The sequence below is a fragment of the Saxophila tyrrhenica genome (genome assembly GCF_035928015.1).
Source record: "Saxophila tyrrhenica strain CCFEE 5935 chromosome Unknown scaffold_13, whole genome shotgun sequence".
Lineage (NCBI taxonomy): Eukaryota > Fungi > Ascomycota > Dothideomycetes > Mycosphaerellales > Extremaceae > Saxophila > Saxophila tyrrhenica.
In genome coordinates, this window is record NW_027041745.1 from 691,560 (window position 1) to 708,306 (window position 16,747).

General features: G+C 55.9%; 8 protein-coding genes across 8 annotated transcripts; 5 read left to right on the forward strand and 3 right to left on the reverse strand.

Moving 5' to 3' along the window:
* Positions 1-73: 73 nt before the first annotated feature.
* On the reverse strand, positions 74-1,852 carry LTR77_008276 (uncharacterized protein; the record flags this gene model as incomplete). The annotated part of the gene is made up of 2 exons (XM_064805509.1): positions 74-636; positions 685-1,852. 2 exons carry the CDS (start codon positions 1,850-1,852, stop codon positions 74-76), a joined length of 1,731 nt encoding a protein of 576 aa, XP_064656614.1.
* Positions 1,853-2,680: 828 nt separating this feature from the next.
* On the forward strand, positions 2,681-3,572 carry LTR77_008277 (uncharacterized protein; the record flags this gene model as incomplete). The annotated part of the gene is made up of 2 exons (XM_064805510.1): positions 2,681-3,064; positions 3,117-3,572. 2 exons carry the CDS (start codon positions 2,681-2,683, stop codon positions 3,570-3,572), a joined length of 840 nt encoding a protein of 279 aa, XP_064656615.1.
* Positions 3,573-4,174: 602 nt separating this feature from the next.
* Positions 4,175-7,495, forward strand: LTR77_008278 (uncharacterized protein; the record flags this gene model as incomplete). Its single annotated transcript, XM_064805511.1, has 9 exons — positions 4,175-4,270; positions 4,377-5,040; positions 5,096-5,193; positions 5,345-5,575; positions 5,632-5,991; positions 6,049-6,292; positions 6,426-6,916; positions 7,040-7,157; positions 7,212-7,495. 9 exons carry the CDS (start codon positions 4,175-4,177, stop codon positions 7,493-7,495), a joined length of 2,586 nt encoding a protein of 861 aa, XP_064656616.1.
* Positions 7,496-7,753: 258 nt separating this feature from the next.
* LTR77_008279 (uncharacterized protein) lies at positions 7,754-8,855 on the reverse strand (the record flags this gene model as incomplete). The annotated part of the gene is made up of 2 exons (XM_064805512.1): positions 7,754-8,043; positions 8,093-8,855. The coding sequence occupies 2 exons, from the start codon at positions 8,853-8,855 to the stop codon at positions 7,754-7,756; spliced, it is 1,053 nt and encodes a 350-aa protein (XP_064656617.1).
* Positions 8,856-9,725: 870 nt separating this feature from the next.
* On the forward strand, positions 9,726-10,832 carry LTR77_008280 (uncharacterized protein; the record flags this gene model as incomplete). Its single annotated transcript, XM_064805513.1, is given in 2 exon segments — positions 9,726-10,498; positions 10,511-10,832. The coding sequence occupies 2 exon segments, from the start codon at positions 9,726-9,728 to the stop codon at positions 10,830-10,832; spliced, it is 1,095 nt and encodes a 364-aa protein (XP_064656618.1).
* A 332-nt stretch (positions 10,833-11,164) lies between these two features.
* Positions 11,165-12,477, forward strand: LTR77_008281 (uncharacterized protein; the record flags this gene model as incomplete). Its single annotated transcript, XM_064805514.1, has 2 exons — positions 11,165-11,323; positions 11,392-12,477. 2 exons carry the CDS (start codon positions 11,165-11,167, stop codon positions 12,475-12,477), a joined length of 1,245 nt encoding a protein of 414 aa, XP_064656619.1.
* Positions 12,478-12,596: 119 nt separating this feature from the next.
* On the reverse strand, positions 12,597-13,840 carry KTR4 (putative mannosyltransferase ktr4; the record flags this gene model as incomplete). Its single annotated transcript, XM_064805515.1, has 2 exons — positions 12,597-13,657; positions 13,720-13,840. 2 exons carry the CDS (start codon positions 13,838-13,840, stop codon positions 12,597-12,599), a joined length of 1,182 nt encoding a protein of 393 aa, XP_064656620.1.
* A 344-nt stretch (positions 13,841-14,184) lies between these two features.
* LTR77_008283 (uncharacterized protein) lies at positions 14,185-16,710 on the forward strand (the record flags this gene model as incomplete). Its single annotated transcript, XM_064805516.1, has 1 exon — positions 14,185-16,710. One exon carries the CDS (start codon positions 14,185-14,187, stop codon positions 16,708-16,710), a length of 2,526 nt encoding a protein of 841 aa, XP_064656621.1.
* Positions 16,711-16,747: the final 37 nt, after the last annotated feature.

The following is a 16,747-nucleotide window of genomic DNA, read 5'->3' on the forward strand; positions in this document are numbered from 1 at the left end:
GTTCATCGAAAAGCTCCAGTCATACTCATCACTCCACCTCTCCCTCTCTCTCTCCCCTTTAACCGATATGTATCTACCTCACCCGACACAACCTAGAATCCCGATCTTGAAACCACTGCTCACTCCCCACCCCCGTCACCGCGAAGAAAATCCCCTCCGGATCGTACTTATCTTTAACCCCTAACAACCTCGCGTAATTCTCCCCGTAGAACACCTTCTGCCAATCCGGCTGCTGGTAATCCGCCTCGTTCATGTACGCGCGCGCGCCGGGGGTGAGGTTGGTCAGCAAGGGGAGGTATGTGTTCGTCATTTCGGCGTAGCGGGCTTGGTTTATGGCGTGGTCGGTCGGATGCAACGGCATCGACATCATGGAATTGAAGACGGCCTGCCGACGCACCGGGTCGACGGAGTTGGTGGTGGGGGGGAAGTTTTGCATGGATTCGTTGTTGGCTGTTGCGGCGACAGAGAGGCCGGCGGCGACGTAGTGGCGGTATATGGACATTAGTTGGGTGAAGTTTGTGTCGAAGACGGAGCGGGGGATGAGACGGCTGCCTTGGATGGTGGTGCTGATTTCGTGGCGGGCGTTGAAGGTCTGGTAGCTGGAGTAGAATGTGTCGAACTCGTCGATCATGAATTCTGGGCTAAGGTTAGCAGGGTGCTGTTGTGGGTGGAAGGCGGACGTACTGTGTGAGATATTGTGCTGTCTCAGCTTCTCCAGCGTCGGGCTCAGAATCTTCTGCAGATCCGCTTGAGGCAGCCCGGGACAGTTTGTCGGCCACAAACGGAATCCTTCTTTGGCGTCGAAGGACCAGATGGCGAAGCAGCCGCTCTCCATAAGACTGGGTGATTCGTGGATGAATGTTTCCACGGCATCCCAGAAGGACTCATTGTTCGTGCCTTCAAAGGGGAACGTCAGGTTTGCGGCAGAGCTCTTCAGGTCAGGATACACCTTAACAGTCAGCGAACTGACGACGCCATAGGTCCCGCCCCCTCCCCCGGACAGAGCCCAGTAGAGATCTTGGTTCTGCTCTTGGTTCGCTGTGAGCACCTCGCCAGTGCCTGTGACGACTTCCCACTCCAGCGCCTGGTCAGCGGCTGGACCGAACTTTGAAGCACCAGGCCCATGGCCGCCGCCCTGTGTGTACCCGCCTGCTACGCCGACGGTGGCGCAGTCACCACCGACGTTCGTGTAGCCGTGGTCGTGCGTGAATTTATACGATTCCCAGACTTGGACGCCGGCGCCCATCTTCATCGCTTTGCCGGTGTATGAAGGAGACTTGTAGTCTATCAGCTCCATGTCTTTCATGTGATGCGTCCAGATTGCTAGAGCTCCTGCACCGGTGGACTTGCCGAGGTAGTCGTGGCCAGTGTTTCGAATGACCATGCGGATGTTGTGCTTGCGAACGAAGGCAATGGTGTCTTGGTAGTCCTCCGTCCCCGTAGCGTTGACGGCGTACGAGACGTAGTTGCCCATGGTGCACTGAGCATCCGGCTTCGAGAACGGGTTGCAGCTGTAGTTGGTGAAGTAGGGCGCCATGATGGACGAGCTGGACTCAAAGTGCGTTTTGGGGTATGGCCAGTGGCCTTGCAAAGTCCGGCATGCCTCTTCGTCGAACGAGCCGAAGTCTGAGTTGTGGCAGACGCTTCCAATGGGCACAGTAGCGATGAGTTTGCCGCCGACCGTCTTGTTGAAGTTGTTCCATTCTTCTTGCGAGGGCCAGCAGTCGTCGCCGGGAAAGCAGCGGCATTTTGTGCTATTGCTGTTGGTGCTGTTGCTCGTTGGGAAGACGCTGGGGTAGGAGAGGGCGGAGCACAGCAGTGTAAACAACGAAACAGACGAGTACGAGAACATGATCGTGGATATAGTCAGAAGCCTCCGGCGGTGCTGGGGATTGTATAAGAGTGATATATGAAATCTTTTACCTGGCATTCTTGTAGAACGTTGGACACCAGCTTCGATGCCGACTTTGATATCACACGCAACCTTCATCTTCCATTCGCTGTGCCTCGGATAGGTGCCGCTCGAGACGGTGGGAGGAACATTTCGAACAGTGTTGACAGTACGAAGATCTCGCGGAGATGTAGAGAACGTGTGTGGAATAATAGTCAAAGTCAGTTGTCTGGAGGTGGAGCTTGGCCGGCGGATTCACCAAGCTTGTAGGAGCTTGTACCTCTTCTGTTCAACACACTTCAGTAACACATGAGTAAGGTTGACGAACAACAGTGGTCGACGCCAAAGTATTTGTGAGGCTGGTGAATCCGGTCGCTCGATTCTGTTGATCGGTGGACCCCGAACCTGCAAGGTTCAACTTGAAGAGATGGGCCAGACAAATACCTCAACAGGCATCTGCACAACGTCGATCTCCAGACCCTTCGGTCGACTGCACCAACTTTAATCACGATCTGACGAGGGTTTATCTTGTGATCCATGTTGCCGATGAATCGAGTGCCGGGTTCGAGCTCGATGTGGTGCATATAAAATTGTCTTCACAACGCGCATTTGGTGGATATGGCCATGGCAGTCGCCTCTGGATCACAGCCTAGTGCACCTCTGCTGCTGTAGTTGATAGTCCTGGCGTAGTGCTCCATGCTGTAGTCATCACAGTGCTTCTCTTTGCCGCGGAGAACGTCCTAGATCCACGTCGTTTGTCTGTACAATTTCAATCAGCACACCACAAAAATGTCCGACCAAAAAGCCTTTTACATCGTAACCGTCTCCGGCGGCAAATGCCTCGAGAACACCCAAACCGCGCAAGGCGTGCTCGACTGCCTACCCAAAGACAACGACAAGCGCCAGCACTGGGTTCTTGAAACTGGTGAAGAGCCCAACACCGTCGCCTTTAAGAGTTGCGCCGATGGCCAGTACCTGCGGAACAATGAGCCGAACAAGATCAACTGGGGTCGGATTGGCGTTGGGGAGAAGCAATGGTGGACGTTGGAGGGCAGCCCGACGCCGAAGTCGTGTTTGATCCGGTCGAATGCTTGTACGAGCGGTGCTTCGTATTTGAACGATTTTGAGGGCGTGTACAGGGACAATAATTACGTGCATATGTGGCAGATGGTGGTAAGTCGGGCTCCGCAAGTGGATGGATTGGAGATGCTGAAGTGTGCCGCAGAAAGCTCGAGAGTACTGGCTCGCCTGGTGGATCGTAGACGCTGAGAGCTCTGCATCGTTCAATCCGGTGCTGGAGAGTGGACAGGCCGCTGCTGCAGCGGCAGATAGTGGAAAATTGGAGGCGCGAGAGAAGACAGTAGCAGAGAAAGAGGAAGAGCTGAAGAAGCTCGAAAATCAGAGGAAGAAGGATATTGAGCAGAGAGAAGCTGCCCTGAAGAAGAACGAACAAGAGCTTACGAACCAACAAGCCACGCTCAAGAGGAGAGAACAGGAGCTTGCGAAGCAACAGGCGGCTCAGAACAAAGGTGGGAGTGAACCTGCGGCGAAGCCACAGCAGCAGAAGCCATCAGCGCCCAAGCCTACTCCTCGTGAGTGTGGACACAAGGTGTACCCGCCTCCGAGGAAGCTGGAGAAGAGAGTTGTTGGGTACTTGTATGATGGGGTGAGAGCTCATTAGATGTGGACAGATAGCAGCCATGGGTAGCAACAGGCGACGATGACCGATCGGCCTTAGGAGCCAGGTAGACTGTATGCACCGAAGCCATGCGCACTCAAACGGTCTTGAACCTCGTCGGCCGCCTTTTTGCGGAGAGCCAGCAGTCATCGCCGTTGGTCACGACATGTCTCATCAACCTCGCTGTTGCTGGAAAGCCCATTTGATAGTTTCAGCAGTGGAGCTTCTTGCCGGGCGCATGAAGAATCGTGATGGTCTCTTTCGCGTGCCTGAGTCGAAGAACATGTTTTGCAGTCTCTTCTGATCCGTCACTGAGAGACGGTCGTTGAGTAAGTGGTCAGATAAGAAAAAGACAACAGAACCCAAGGAAAGAGCAGGTGTGGACGAAGGATCGGCCCCTGCCTTCATCAACTCCACTTCCGCTCCAAATGCAGGGACGACCTCGAAGCCACATGGCGTCAGATGTGCTTGAGATCTGAGGCATCCAGAGCAAATAACAAACAACATCGCGCGGGCTCATGACCACAGCTGGACGTATACCGAGTGCGGCGCCGAGCAGATAACGTTCTCCGCCTCCTCTGACCTTCCTACCCTTCCAATGCACGATGGGCGCGTCGGAGAGTAAGCTCGCGTTCAAGGAGGACATCTTCCGCCTAGCTGGCGATGAGAATATACCTATTGACAGTCAGTGGTGGTCGCGGGTATGTCAACCTCCATACAATCTGCTGCGAGGTGGTGGTGTTGGTGCTGGCGGAGCATCCAAGTCCAGACTCGGAGCATACAGCGGACTAATGATGTATACCACAGTTCCTCCAGCTCCCCGAAACAGCCGAAGACGTCCAGAACCTCTGGTCCGCCAACGACCTCCGCAGTCTCACTCTCAACACTCCCGCCGACCGACCGCTGCACAGCCAGTCCAGCCCACGCAAGAATGCCGAGACGCTCATATACCGCACCATCGGCCGTCTGCACGCTCTGCAGACAAGACGAGTCTACGACGACCCCCACGCACCGATAACATTGGAAGTGCTCAACGGCGTCCGCGTCCTCACACGACTGCTGCCGTACATCTACGAAGCCGACCATCTGAACGACTGGGAAGCACAGTTCTTCTGGGCCCCACGGAAGCCGGCAGAGTACGTCAACCCCAAGAGCGGGCAGAAGAAGTACTTCGATGGCCTGAATGAGACGAAGACGGTGCCGGAGCAGCAGAAAGACGCTGTGCTTGGTCCGCCGCTTGGAGAGCAGTTGCTGGATATACTGATCAACTACCTCTTCTTCCCGAACTTTACTCTGCCTCCGAGGAACGATGATAACGGTCTGCCGGAGCTGAAGCCGAAGTTTGTCGTGTGGCAGAGCGGAATCGGTGCCAATAAGGGCGTGGGGATGAGCAAGGAGAATGAGAGGAATGCTATGGAGGTGCTCCGGCTGCTGCTTGCGCTAAGTAGCCGGGCGATGTATCTCGCGCCGGGTAAGTGGATGCCGTGGGAGGAGATGATTGAACGTGTAGCTGACAGAAGGAATAGGCATTGTAGCAGAGAAAGACGTCAAGCCGCTCACTTACCTGACGACGCAGAGTGATCGGCAGGTCATCCTGAACACTCTCTGCTCGCTACTGAATACGGTGAGTCCTTTTCATGGCTTAACAACGAGAGAGTAAGGAGACAGGCAGAAGTCTACAAGAGTAGGACCGTGCAACTGGCCCAGCTTTCTGACCCGACCTGCTTCTTGAAAGTCGACAGGGCGATCGTGACTGACATGTCTTGTCCACGCAGGTCCTGAAGTATCATCAGAACCCATGGGGCTTCTCTATCGACCTCAGCGCTGCGAACAAGGACTCGAAGCAGGCGCTGGTAACGTACAGCCTTCAGTTCTTGCTAGTGCTGATCACGTATCCGGTGCCCAACAATGGAGCCAACGAGTTCCGCAAAGCACTTGGCCGGCTCCACCGTGCGGAAGACTTCCAGTTCATCTGCGAAGGTCTGAGGCAGATCTTGATGCAGCCGGTAAGGATGTTCTTGCTGGGTGGTAAGGACGACGGTTAAGCTGACGCTTCTTTCAGACCTCAGGCATATTCCGGCCAGTCCAGCGTCTCACCAACCAGCCGGCAGCACCAATAGCACCAGAGACGCTCTCTCTGTTCTGGGAGTTGCTGCAGTGCAACAAGCGCTTCCGCAGCTACCTTATCGACACCGACCGTGCCAAAGACTTCGTCGTTCTCGTCCTCTACTACGCCGTCGAGGCCAAGGACGACCCTTCGAGGCAAGGTATTGTGCGCATGTGTGTCTTCATCCTCCAGACGTTGAGCGTCGAGGAGAAGTTTGGCAAGAAGCTCAACACGCCTTTCACCTTTCAAGAGACGCTGCCGCCGGCGCTGCAGATTCCTAATTTCCATGGCAGTTATGCTGATTTCTTGATCGGGGTACGTCCTGCGGAGGAATAATCGCGTGGCGTTAGAAGTTGGCTGACGTGATCGAAGCACATTCACACGCTCCTGACCGGGTCGAACCGAGGCCTCGAGTCCCTACACCCGGCCCTGCTGGCGATCATAAATAACATCGCGCCCTATGTCCAGGACCTGCAGCGCGCTACTAGTTCCATGCTCTTGAATGCCTTCGTGTCCATGTCGCAGCCCTCGTTCTTGTTGGCAAACGAGACGAACTACGTGCTGCTGTTCTCGTTGCTGGACGCGATGAATGCGCTACTTGAGCATCAACAAGAAGGTGCGTTCTCCTGTTGTAGTGATTTGTTGAGAGTGCACCTTGGGAATGTCCTTTGTTCTCGTGGCGGTGGCCCCTCGGGTGGCGTCGATGCAGCGCTTCGGGTGAATTGTCTTTATGCTAACCGCGCGATCAGAGAACCGGCGCTTTGTTGATGCTGTCGTCCGGAGTCGAAAACGATTTGAGGCATTGCGAGACTTTACTGTCGACGGCGCATTGGAGGAGCTCGATCGGTCCACCAAGGAGCGCAAGGATGCTGGCGAATTTGCAGGTGTCAGAAGTCCAATCCGCAACGCGTCTCTCGATAGCGCTCGAGCAACGAGGTCGCCAGCACTCAGCAATGTACCCGAAGATAGCGCTTTTGCAATCGGAGACGATGAAGACGAGGACGACGAGGCGACCCCAAGCATCTCAAGTCACGCAAGCGCATCTGTTGCTGTGCCAAATGACGCCCTGCCCCTACAGAGCCGCAGTATGAGCGAAAAAGCACGGGGCAAGCAGCCAGCAGGACTCTCTTCCTTCTCTCGCTCCACTTCACAAAACACCAGCACCACCAGCTTACACGCATTGAACACACACACATCAAACACTACATACAATCAATCATTCTCTCCTACAGCAGAGTGGGTAAGTCCAGCGCCCCTTCTCCGTCCCGCAAACAAGAGGACAGTGTGTTAACAGTCGCTGTACTAGCTCAGCAGCTGGCTCCCATACGCACCATTGCATAAAATTTTATCAACAATCGACCAGCGTGGCGGCCCCAGGCTCTCCACCTCCGACCCCTCCACCAACACCACCACCCCCGCCACCGCCACCACCGCCAAACACGCCGACCTAGTCGGCGCGCCACCGTCGTCCCCCAGCGAGGGTAAGCTTTCCCCCCTCCTTCTCCAAACCCGCAACGCTAACCGCCCCACTACAGTCAAAGTGCAGACCTTCCGCTGGACCGCGCGCGCGCTGGGATGGTACGCCAGCATGCTCTGGGGCTGGGTCTACGCGGCGGACCCGGCGCGCGTGTGGGCGGGGACGGCGGTGCGGCTGTTCGCCGTGCGGGCGCAGCGGCGCGAGGTGAGTTTGAAAAGTCCCCGCGGGGCCGTCGACGCGGTCGGCGATACGATTGCGAGGAGGATTGGGGGGTTGAGTTTGCCTGGGGGTGGAGGGGGTGGGGGTGGGGAGGGGGGTAGGCAGACAATGAGAGAGGTCTGATCGGCCGTTGTTGCTGCTGCTGTGATTCTCCTCCATTCGTCAAGTCCATTGGTACCACCGCAGCGAGTGAGGTGAGTCCGACTAGCCATACCGGTACTGGAGAGGTCTCGAGACCCCGACCACCCATCTCTGAGACACGTACGAGCTGGCTGCCAGTGTAGCGAGTGATGTGCGAAGCGAAACACCCTGCGACGAAGGAGAAGGAGGTAAATGATATGCCATATTCAGAACGCTCACACACTAACAAACACTCAGACCTTACTTCCCCACCTGCAGAATCGCCTTCCCAAAATTGCTCCCCTCAAACAGCCCCAACAATCCCTCAGCCGCCTGATCCATCCCGACAGTCACGGCCATCTTGGCCTTGAGCGACCCCTCCTTCATCCACTTCTGCACGTTCTTCTGGTGCTCTTCAAAGTACTTGGGGCTGAGATCGGCCACAATGAAACCTTGCATTTTCAGCCGCTTCTCGAAGAAGACTTGCAGGTTGCGCACGCCGTATTTTTGCTCAAAGGGCTTGTTGTAGTCGGATATCATGCCGGAGACGACTAATAGGGGTCAGTGGCAGTTAATGTGGGTGAAAGGCGGGATACGTACCGATGCGTCCGTTGAGTTTGAGGGAAGAGAGTGCGGCTTCGAGATGCGCGCCACCGACGCTTTCGTAGTACACATCAATACCATCCGGCGCCAGCCTCTTCAACCCGTCCATCGGACTCTCCCTCTTGTAGTTGAACCCAGCGTCGAACCCGAGATCCTTGAGGATATACTCCAGCTTCGCATCATCGCCCACACTCCCAATCACCCTCAACCCTTCCCGCTTGGCCAGCTGCCCGACCAACGACCCCACAGCCCCGCTCGCCGCTGAGATGAAAATCGTCTCCCCCCGCTTCGGCTGCCCGATCTCGTAGAACGAGCTATACGCCGTCAACCCCGGCATCCCCAGCGGTCCGAGGAAGTCCTGCGGTGGGAGGTCGTAGGGGTTGTCGAGTTTCCAGACGACTTCCGCCGACAGCTCGGATTCCGGGATGAGGCTGTACTCCTCGAAGTTGCCGGACATGTAGTTCGTGATCAGGTCGTCTTTGGAGAAGCGGGGGTTGTTGGAGCGCAGGACGCGGGCGATGGAGGAGTTCTTGATGGGTTGATCTAGTGGATAAGCCGGAGAGTAGGAGGGGATGGAGACGTCTCGCATGCGGCCGCGTTGGTAGGGGTCGAAGGAGAAGTAGAGGTTGTGGACCAGGATGCCATTGTCGGGTAGAGGGGCGTCGAGGTCGATGGGCCGGTCTTCTACAACGAGGTGTTCGCCTGCTACTGGGGTGCCGGTGGGGATCTTCTTGAAGATGAGGGACTTGTTCTGCGTCATTGTGGTTGAAGTTGGAGGGGTCTTTTGGTTGGATTGTGTGACTGCTAGTTGGATAGAGCTTAAAGGTGTTACGGGATGGATGAAAAGCTGGGATAGAGTCTTGCTTGGGATCTTATATCGGACGCCATATCAAGGCCAAGAGCGAGATATGCCCGCGGGACCTCTTTACAGAGAATGGAGCTTACATGAGCCTACCCTGAAATCTTCCCCAGCACGTCATGGTGGTCCAAGAAGTGAGGTATCAATGGCGTGAAGTCTCCACGGCATGTTCTCGCCACCATGTTTCCTTACGTGATCTGGTGTTCCCTCTTCTCTCGGAAAGCTCATGATGTGCAGCTATTGCTGAGTCAAACTAGACCTTCTCATCTGTTCGTTCGAGGTACGTTCCCCGACTCAAGCGAAATCGCTTGTGTTTTCGGTGGAGTGAAGCCATCTTTCACAGGTTTTTACGGCCCTCGCGGTGCCGAGACTCGAATAGGCTTAGCTCGGAACATCGGACGCAGGGCCGCATTCGACTCCTCGCAGCGACTTCTCCCGCAACATTCTCGTCGACCTACATCTTCAGAGCTTCATGGTGTCGATGCTATGGAGAACCCTGGGGTTGCGAGATGATCTCCGACGTTCTATCCATACGACTAGAACGCCATCTTGCTCACTCGTACCAAAACGAGCTTTGCTCGGATGATAAAGCATCTGAACAGCGTTCCCGGCCAGAGCAAGAGCCCTGATGATGTCGTGTGTTAGTCGAGTCGTCTGGCCTCGACATAAGATGTACAAGTGCCCTCTCGAGAGAGTGTGATATGTTGTTCAGTTTGCTCAACCCTCTGGAAACTTCATAACCTCTCCTGCGCTCGGAAACAACCACCCAACATGTCTTCCGAGTACATCACCTTCAAAGGCTCCTCGTCCGGGAAAGTCGTCCAGACCACCCTCCACCCCTCCCCTGGCCCAACCGAAGCTGTCGTCCGCCAGACTCACTCCGGCGTCTGCGGCACCGACCTCCACCTCTCCCACACCGGCGCCGCCCTCGGCCATGAAGGCATCGGTATCGTCGAGTCGCTCGGCGCTTCCGCCCACTTGATCAGTGATGTGAAAGTAGGTGACCGTGTCGGACTAGGATGGATGCAGAAGTACTGCGGTAAATGCAGGATGTGTCTCTCCGGCTTCGACTCGATGTGTGAGAACAGCAAGGAGCTGTGGGCGGCGGACAATGAGACTGGATCGTTTGGGAAGGGGAATGTTTGGGACGTCTCGGCTTTGAGGAAGATCCCGGATGAGCTGGAGAGTAAGGACGCTGCGCCGTTGATGTGTGCGGGAGCGACGGTGTGGGGAGCGATGCAGCGATGCAAAGTGATGTCGCACCACTGGGTTGGCGTGGTGGGGATTGGAGGCCTCGGGCATCTGGCCATTCAGTTCCTGGCGAAAAGCGGGTGTGAGGTCGTCGTCTTCTCGTCTTCTGACAAGAAGAGAGGAGAGGCGATGCAGTATGGCGCTACTGAGTACCATACCATTGACGAGATCAAGTCGCAGAAAGGCGAGACGAGCGAGCTGTATACCTCGGAGAACATCAAGGCAGCTCGAGGATCGATCAAGCCGCTCGACCACCTCTTCATCTGCAGCGGCGCGCAACCGGACTACTCGCTGTAAGTCATCAGCACTCCAAGCTTGCTGAGCAACGCGGCTGACATTGTCAGTTACATGCCCCTAATGGCCATGTGCGGCAACGTCATTCCCCTGACAGTCGACCTCGCTCCCACGCCAGTCCCGCTCGCCGCAACAATCTTCATGGGCATCAACATCCTCGGCGTCAAAGTCTGCAACCGCACTGAATACGAGGATATGTTCAACTTCTGCGTAAGACACAAGATCCGGCCGACGATACAGGAGTATCCCATGACGGAGGAGGGGATCAATGAGGCGGTGGAGGCATTGGGAGAGGGGAAGGTGCATTATCGGGCTGTTGTTGTTGTTGCGTGATTGACTAGAATGAGGTAATTGAGCAATCGACGCATTACTCTTACCTACCATAGGACTGCCCTTCTCCGTGGAAGTGGCAAACTGCTGTACTACTGTGTTAAGACAACAACGTAGGTACTTGGCTCATACGAGAAGCGTGTCTTCAAGGAACTTTTCCCCGGGTCTTCTTAGAACAAGGGAAACGTGCCAAGACATGTCAACGACTTCCCTCATGCATCCGCCCGTTGGCTTCCGTCTTCCAGCAGCCAATGGCCAGTGTCCATCTCTTCCGACCTCACACCCAACAAACTTCTACCACTGCCACTACCTACACATTGAACACGTCTCTTATCATGGCGCAACAGCAAGACCTCAGCGTAGTCCGCGCCGTCTTCATCGCCTCTCTTCTCCGCTCCGAACCTGGCGTGCCGGAGATCTCTCGCGACGATGCCACCCTCTTCGCCCGCTCCATTCTGCGGACGTGTAATATCTGTACCACGTCCAATATCAAGGTTTGTACTCATCATGCCATTCAAGACAGCTCGTGGAGACATTTGTAAGCTCACGATCGGAACGGTAGGTCGCGAAATCTTTCATCATCAGCAACATTCTCGGCTGTGCTTCAAGAACAGCAGCGCTGTCGAAGTATCTGCTCACCCTTAGCAAATCGTTCGCGCCTCGGGATCTGGAGACACGCGTGGACACCACCAAGCCGAGCGATGAGAATGAAGGCCTCGGAAAGATCGTGGATGGGAAAGTGCAGCAACCGCCAGAGCCAGCCTTTAAACGATTACATCTGCTGTATCTCATGCACGATGTCTTGATGCACTATCACAGCCACAGACGATCAAGTGGTCAAGGAGATATGGAACCTATCAACCAACTACGCCCAGACATCACCAAGCTCTGCCAGCTGGCCGTATGCGGCTGCGGTGGCGACAAGAAAGCCACAAGCACCACACCTCTCGTCCTCGAACTCCTATCCTTCTGGGAGAAATCCAACCTTTTCAGCCCCTCCCACCTAGATCAAATGCGCTCCGCCATCCGCGCATCCGAGACCACAGACTACGAAACCCTCGTCTCCAACATCCCCGCCTCCGACCCCTCCCAAACCGGCCTGGACCCCGATTCCCCAACCAAATGGATCCTCCCGACCCACCACTCCGTCCCCTCCGACCCTTCAGCACCTTGGCACGCGCTCCCCGCGACCAATGGCCTCTACCTCAAACGCACGCGGGGCTACCCCCTCCTCGCCTCCGCATTACCTCAGGGCGGCTTCTCGGTCCCTGGAGGCGGCCACGAAGCAGACGTCCAGCTCAAACAGGACGTTTCTGCTCTCTACGAAGACGTCCTGCGCTGCTTCGACAAATACACTCCCGCGGACGAAGTACAAGACGTCGACGCGTTGGGGAATGTGATCTGGAAGGATCCCGAGCGGGCGACGAGGAATTACTGGGGATTCACTATCGAGGGTATCGATCGGAGGAAGGAGATTGCGGGAAAGTTCGCGGGGATGGAGAGGCAGTATGGGGGGTTCGGTGGGCAGCCGGGTGTCAGTGATGCTGTGGAGAGGGCGAGGGCGCTGGCGGCCGGACGGGGCAGAGGCGGGGAGCGAGGGAGAGGGTATGGTGGGAGAGGAGGGTGGAGAGGCAGAGGACAGTGGTGAGAAACATGGTTACAGAGGGTATATCGTACAAGGGCTTCCCACAAAGTCCATCCATATGCACACCCACCCCTCAAAACTCCAGAACACCCCGCTAAACCCCATCTCTTGCCTCAATTCCCTCAACTCGCCATCGACGTCTCCCACTCATTCCCGACATACTTGAACCAATTCGGCCGACAATCCTCCCGATTCAACCACGCCTCCCCATCCGTCAACCTCCCCTTGATACACCCCTTACACTTCGGACTATTCGGACAGTTGAAGAACGGAATATGCTGATACCCGATGTCCTTGAACCAATGCACCTTACTCGCATCCTCGAACAACCCCAACGCAATCGTATGCACCGGCGCATCGCCCCATCGCTCGTAGAAGAATCCGCCGGCCCGGTCGAGGTGGTTGAAATACGCTTCGTACGCTTCCGAACGCCAGAACTCCATGTCCCCGATCTCAAAGTTGGACCAGAAGTGGCACGTACTGTACCCATTCGCCGCCTGATGGTGTTCCGGGCGGCGATCGCGATCGGTGAGGAATTTCATCGCGTTGTTGTCCGCGAGGTACTGTTTGTTCGCGGCCACGAACTTCATCGTCTCCGGCCAGAGCGTGGTGATGGACGGCGGGGAGTCGTAGAGCGTGATGGTGAAGCCGTACGTTTTGTTGTGGTCCTGCATGTAGCGGAAGACGTCGTAGTCGACGTCGCAGAAGAAATGCACGTTGGGCTCCACGCGCCAGTAGTAGCGGTAGTCGGCGAGCGCGGGGTGTTTGTAGAAGAAGCCGCTGTTCCAGCGACACATTTGGTGGTACGAGTCCATGTGCGCGTACTGCACTTTCTGGTCTTCGAGGAAATTCGCGCTCTCGTGCATCAAGTCGCGGTTTATCCAGCCGGGGATCTGCCAGTGCTCTTTGGGGATGACTTCGTAGCGGCAGAGGGCTCGGGTCTGGTGTTGGGTGACGCGCTTGAATTCTTCGGTGAAGGGCTCGTCGTTGATGAAGGTCCAGGGGTAGTTGAACTTGTGGTTCCAGGTGCGCTCGAGGTCTTGCATGGATTGCACGAGTTCCGTGAGCTCTTTGTTGCGCACGAGGGAGAGGAGGGTGGCGTTGATGCGGTCGCTGTACGGGTTGTCCGGGTCGTAGTTGTGGCCGTTGACGCGGTGGAGGGGCTCGGGGGGTTCGCCGGTTTCTGTAGACTCGTGAGTACTTGCTCGTGGTGGTGTAGATGTGGGTGTAGGTGTGGCTATGTACCATCCAAATTGGGATCCCGCACGAAGCTCTTGTAGTCCTCCTTCTCATTCGAGGCCGTCGGCGGGCTCAGAGGGTGTGGGTTCCGTATCATCTGGAGCATGAGGAAGAAGAACAGGGCCATACACGCAGCTGCCAGCAGCCGGATTGGTTTTGGGACGGCCATTCTCTGCTGTCTCGGCCGGACATCTGTTGTAAGTATAGCCCCTTGTCACCTTCCTCCATGTAGTCGCTGAGGCATTGAGATGCTGTATGTACACCGAGCGACGTGTTCTCCTTCAATCGACAGCGCTCTGAAGTTCACCTCAAAGTGCGCAGCCAATCAGCGGCCTCTCATCTGTGGAGACGCCAGGAAAGCCTCGACTTCGCGTGTCGACGCGACTCAAGATATCACAGACCACTATGGATGGTTGATGATTAACGGCTGATGACCTGACGACTGAGAAGTTGAAATGAAGGGCAGACACTATGGCTCATGCTGCAACGATCAGCCGTCTGACCGATGACCTCGTCCGAAGCATTGTCCCAGCGGCCAACGACGATGACAACGCCCACAACCAGATACGAGACAGTGCGGTAAAGCAGCTGAGGACCGCCAATCGTGCCCGAACCAACCAGTTTGAAGTCCAGTCCAAACTATCTGGCCTAGTGGAGAAGTTTGCTGTTCTCAACCGCGATGACCTGTCAGAAGCCCTGCAGTCAAGGCTGGACGCACTGCCAGAGGACGCAAGATGGCTGCCGGAGATCTTATCGTTGCTCCTGAACCTGTCCGACAGGCCGCTGGAGAGGACCCGGCTTGGGGACGTCGAGGCTTCTACCCAGTCCTTTGCTGGGGAAGCTGAGACCTTGACTTGGGAGGATCTCCTCGACGACGATGCCAACGATGACGGCGACCTGTGGGCTGATGTCGACCGCGGCTATCATTCGAGCGGCGACGACCTCACGGGCGACGAGGAAATCGATTCGGATCTCACCACCTCTACGCAGGCGACGAGTGTCGTGGAGGAAGATGTTGTGACCCGGGCAAGGTCCTTCGTCCAGCCTCTGGAAGAGGACGCTCTTGACAGCGTTGAAACATTGCATCATGAGATCAAAGATGCGCTTGATAGCGGTAGTAGCATCTCGGAACTTACGCTCGTTCGCGAAACACTGTCCATGGTACACGGGCTACTGACGAATCTATACAATATGGACGACAGGTCTGGACAGGTAGCGCCAAAGCCTCATTTGAAGCTAGCCACAGCTGCCATCAGTACCTTGGACGACGCAACCACTTCTTTTGCGGAGATCGGATCCTCGATCAACGTTCTCCGGCAGTGGGTTCGAAAGGAGCAACCGGTCGCTTACATTCAATCATGCCAGGGTTCCATGCAGAAGCTCATCTCAGGTTTTGATCGACAGCTTGCCAGCATTGAGCAGGCGTACGTGCAGCAAGCGGAAGACGTGGTGGTCAGCCTTCTCTCTGTACGAGCAAGAGTTGAAAGATGCCTGAGACCTCTGATGTGCCTGGCGGAGGTGGTCAAGGCATCCGAGAACTCGACGATCTCGCCCTTCGCATTGCTTGAAGGTCTCTATGACCAAGCATGCACTGCCGAACTGTCCGGCGATCAAGACACCTTTGCATCTCTATTGCCGGTGCTTCTGACCGGTCTGAAGACGTATCTTCGACCAGTCTCACGCTGGATCACGAGCGGGACATGCCGTGCTACAGACCCATCCTCTCTGGTCGAAGATCGGGACCCCGACTGCGACCCAGGCAGGTTCTGGCATGACAGGTACGCCATGAGGAGCCTCGCAGATGGCCTGCCTTACATGCCAGCTTTCCTCCGTCCTCGAGCAGGCCGCGTCTTTGCTCTGGGCAAGAATCAAGCCTTCCTTAGGGTGTTACGAACGGAGCATGATGACGACTGCGAAAGCGATATGAACACCGGAACGCCAGACTTTGCGAGCTTGGAGCATTATGCACATGGCCATAGCTTTCTGCCTTTCTCCCAACTGCTCGACGAGACGTTAGATACCTGGCTCGCGGCAACATCGAAAGACTCTACGCCAATTCTACGCCGCGCACTGCTCGAAGATCACGGCTTGCTCAAGACTTACTCCAGCCTGACGAGCACATTCTGCTCAGCAAACGGCAGAGCTTTCCAAGAGTTTGCAGAAACGCTCTTCTGGTCACTTGACCACAAGCCGAAGCAGTGGAAGAACGAGTTCCTGCTCACCGAGCTTGCGAACAACACTCTCGGCATCAGTAACATCACCGCAGACATGCCTCTTACCGTTCGAGTTGATGACAAGTCTAATGACGGCAACCTCGTACAATCGTCCATGCAGCAACTGCAGTTCTTGACCTTGGAGACCGTCTTCCCCTGGCCAGTGCAGAACATCACGCGCTCTCGCTCACCGCAGATATACTCAAAAGCCTTCGCCTTACTGCTCCAAACATACCGAGCGAAATCACTGCTACGAAACCAATTCCTCGACCTCCGCACTGCTGCTGCCCAGGGAAGCTCAATCTCGACCACCACCGCACTTGCGCTCGGAATCCGGTATCGTCTCACAACTATCATCGACGTCTTACAAGCGCACATCACAACCACAGCCAGCACCCTGAACGCTTCTCTGATCCACGAAACGCAAGCAGCGGAGGACATCGACGCAATGGCTGATGTATGGAGTAAGCACGACAAGCTGCTAGAGACGAGTCTGCTGCTTGGCGAGAAGTTGCGGCCACTGAGGCAGGCTGTGGTGGGTTTGCTCGAGGTATGCGAGCGGTTTGATGACCTCTGGAAGACGCTGGTCGATTTCACGGCATCGGCTGAGGATGATGGTGCGGAAGATGCGGAAGCACCGTCTCTGGAGTCGTTCACTGCAGCACTGGACGAAACCAGCAGGTTACTGTCTTTTCTCACAGCAGGTCTGCGAAGTATCAGCAGAGCGGGCGGGAACGCCGCAGTAGAAATGTTGGCGGAGCGATTGGAGTGGATAACTCGTTGAACAACTATCTAATGAAACACGCTATGAACAGGCCAAG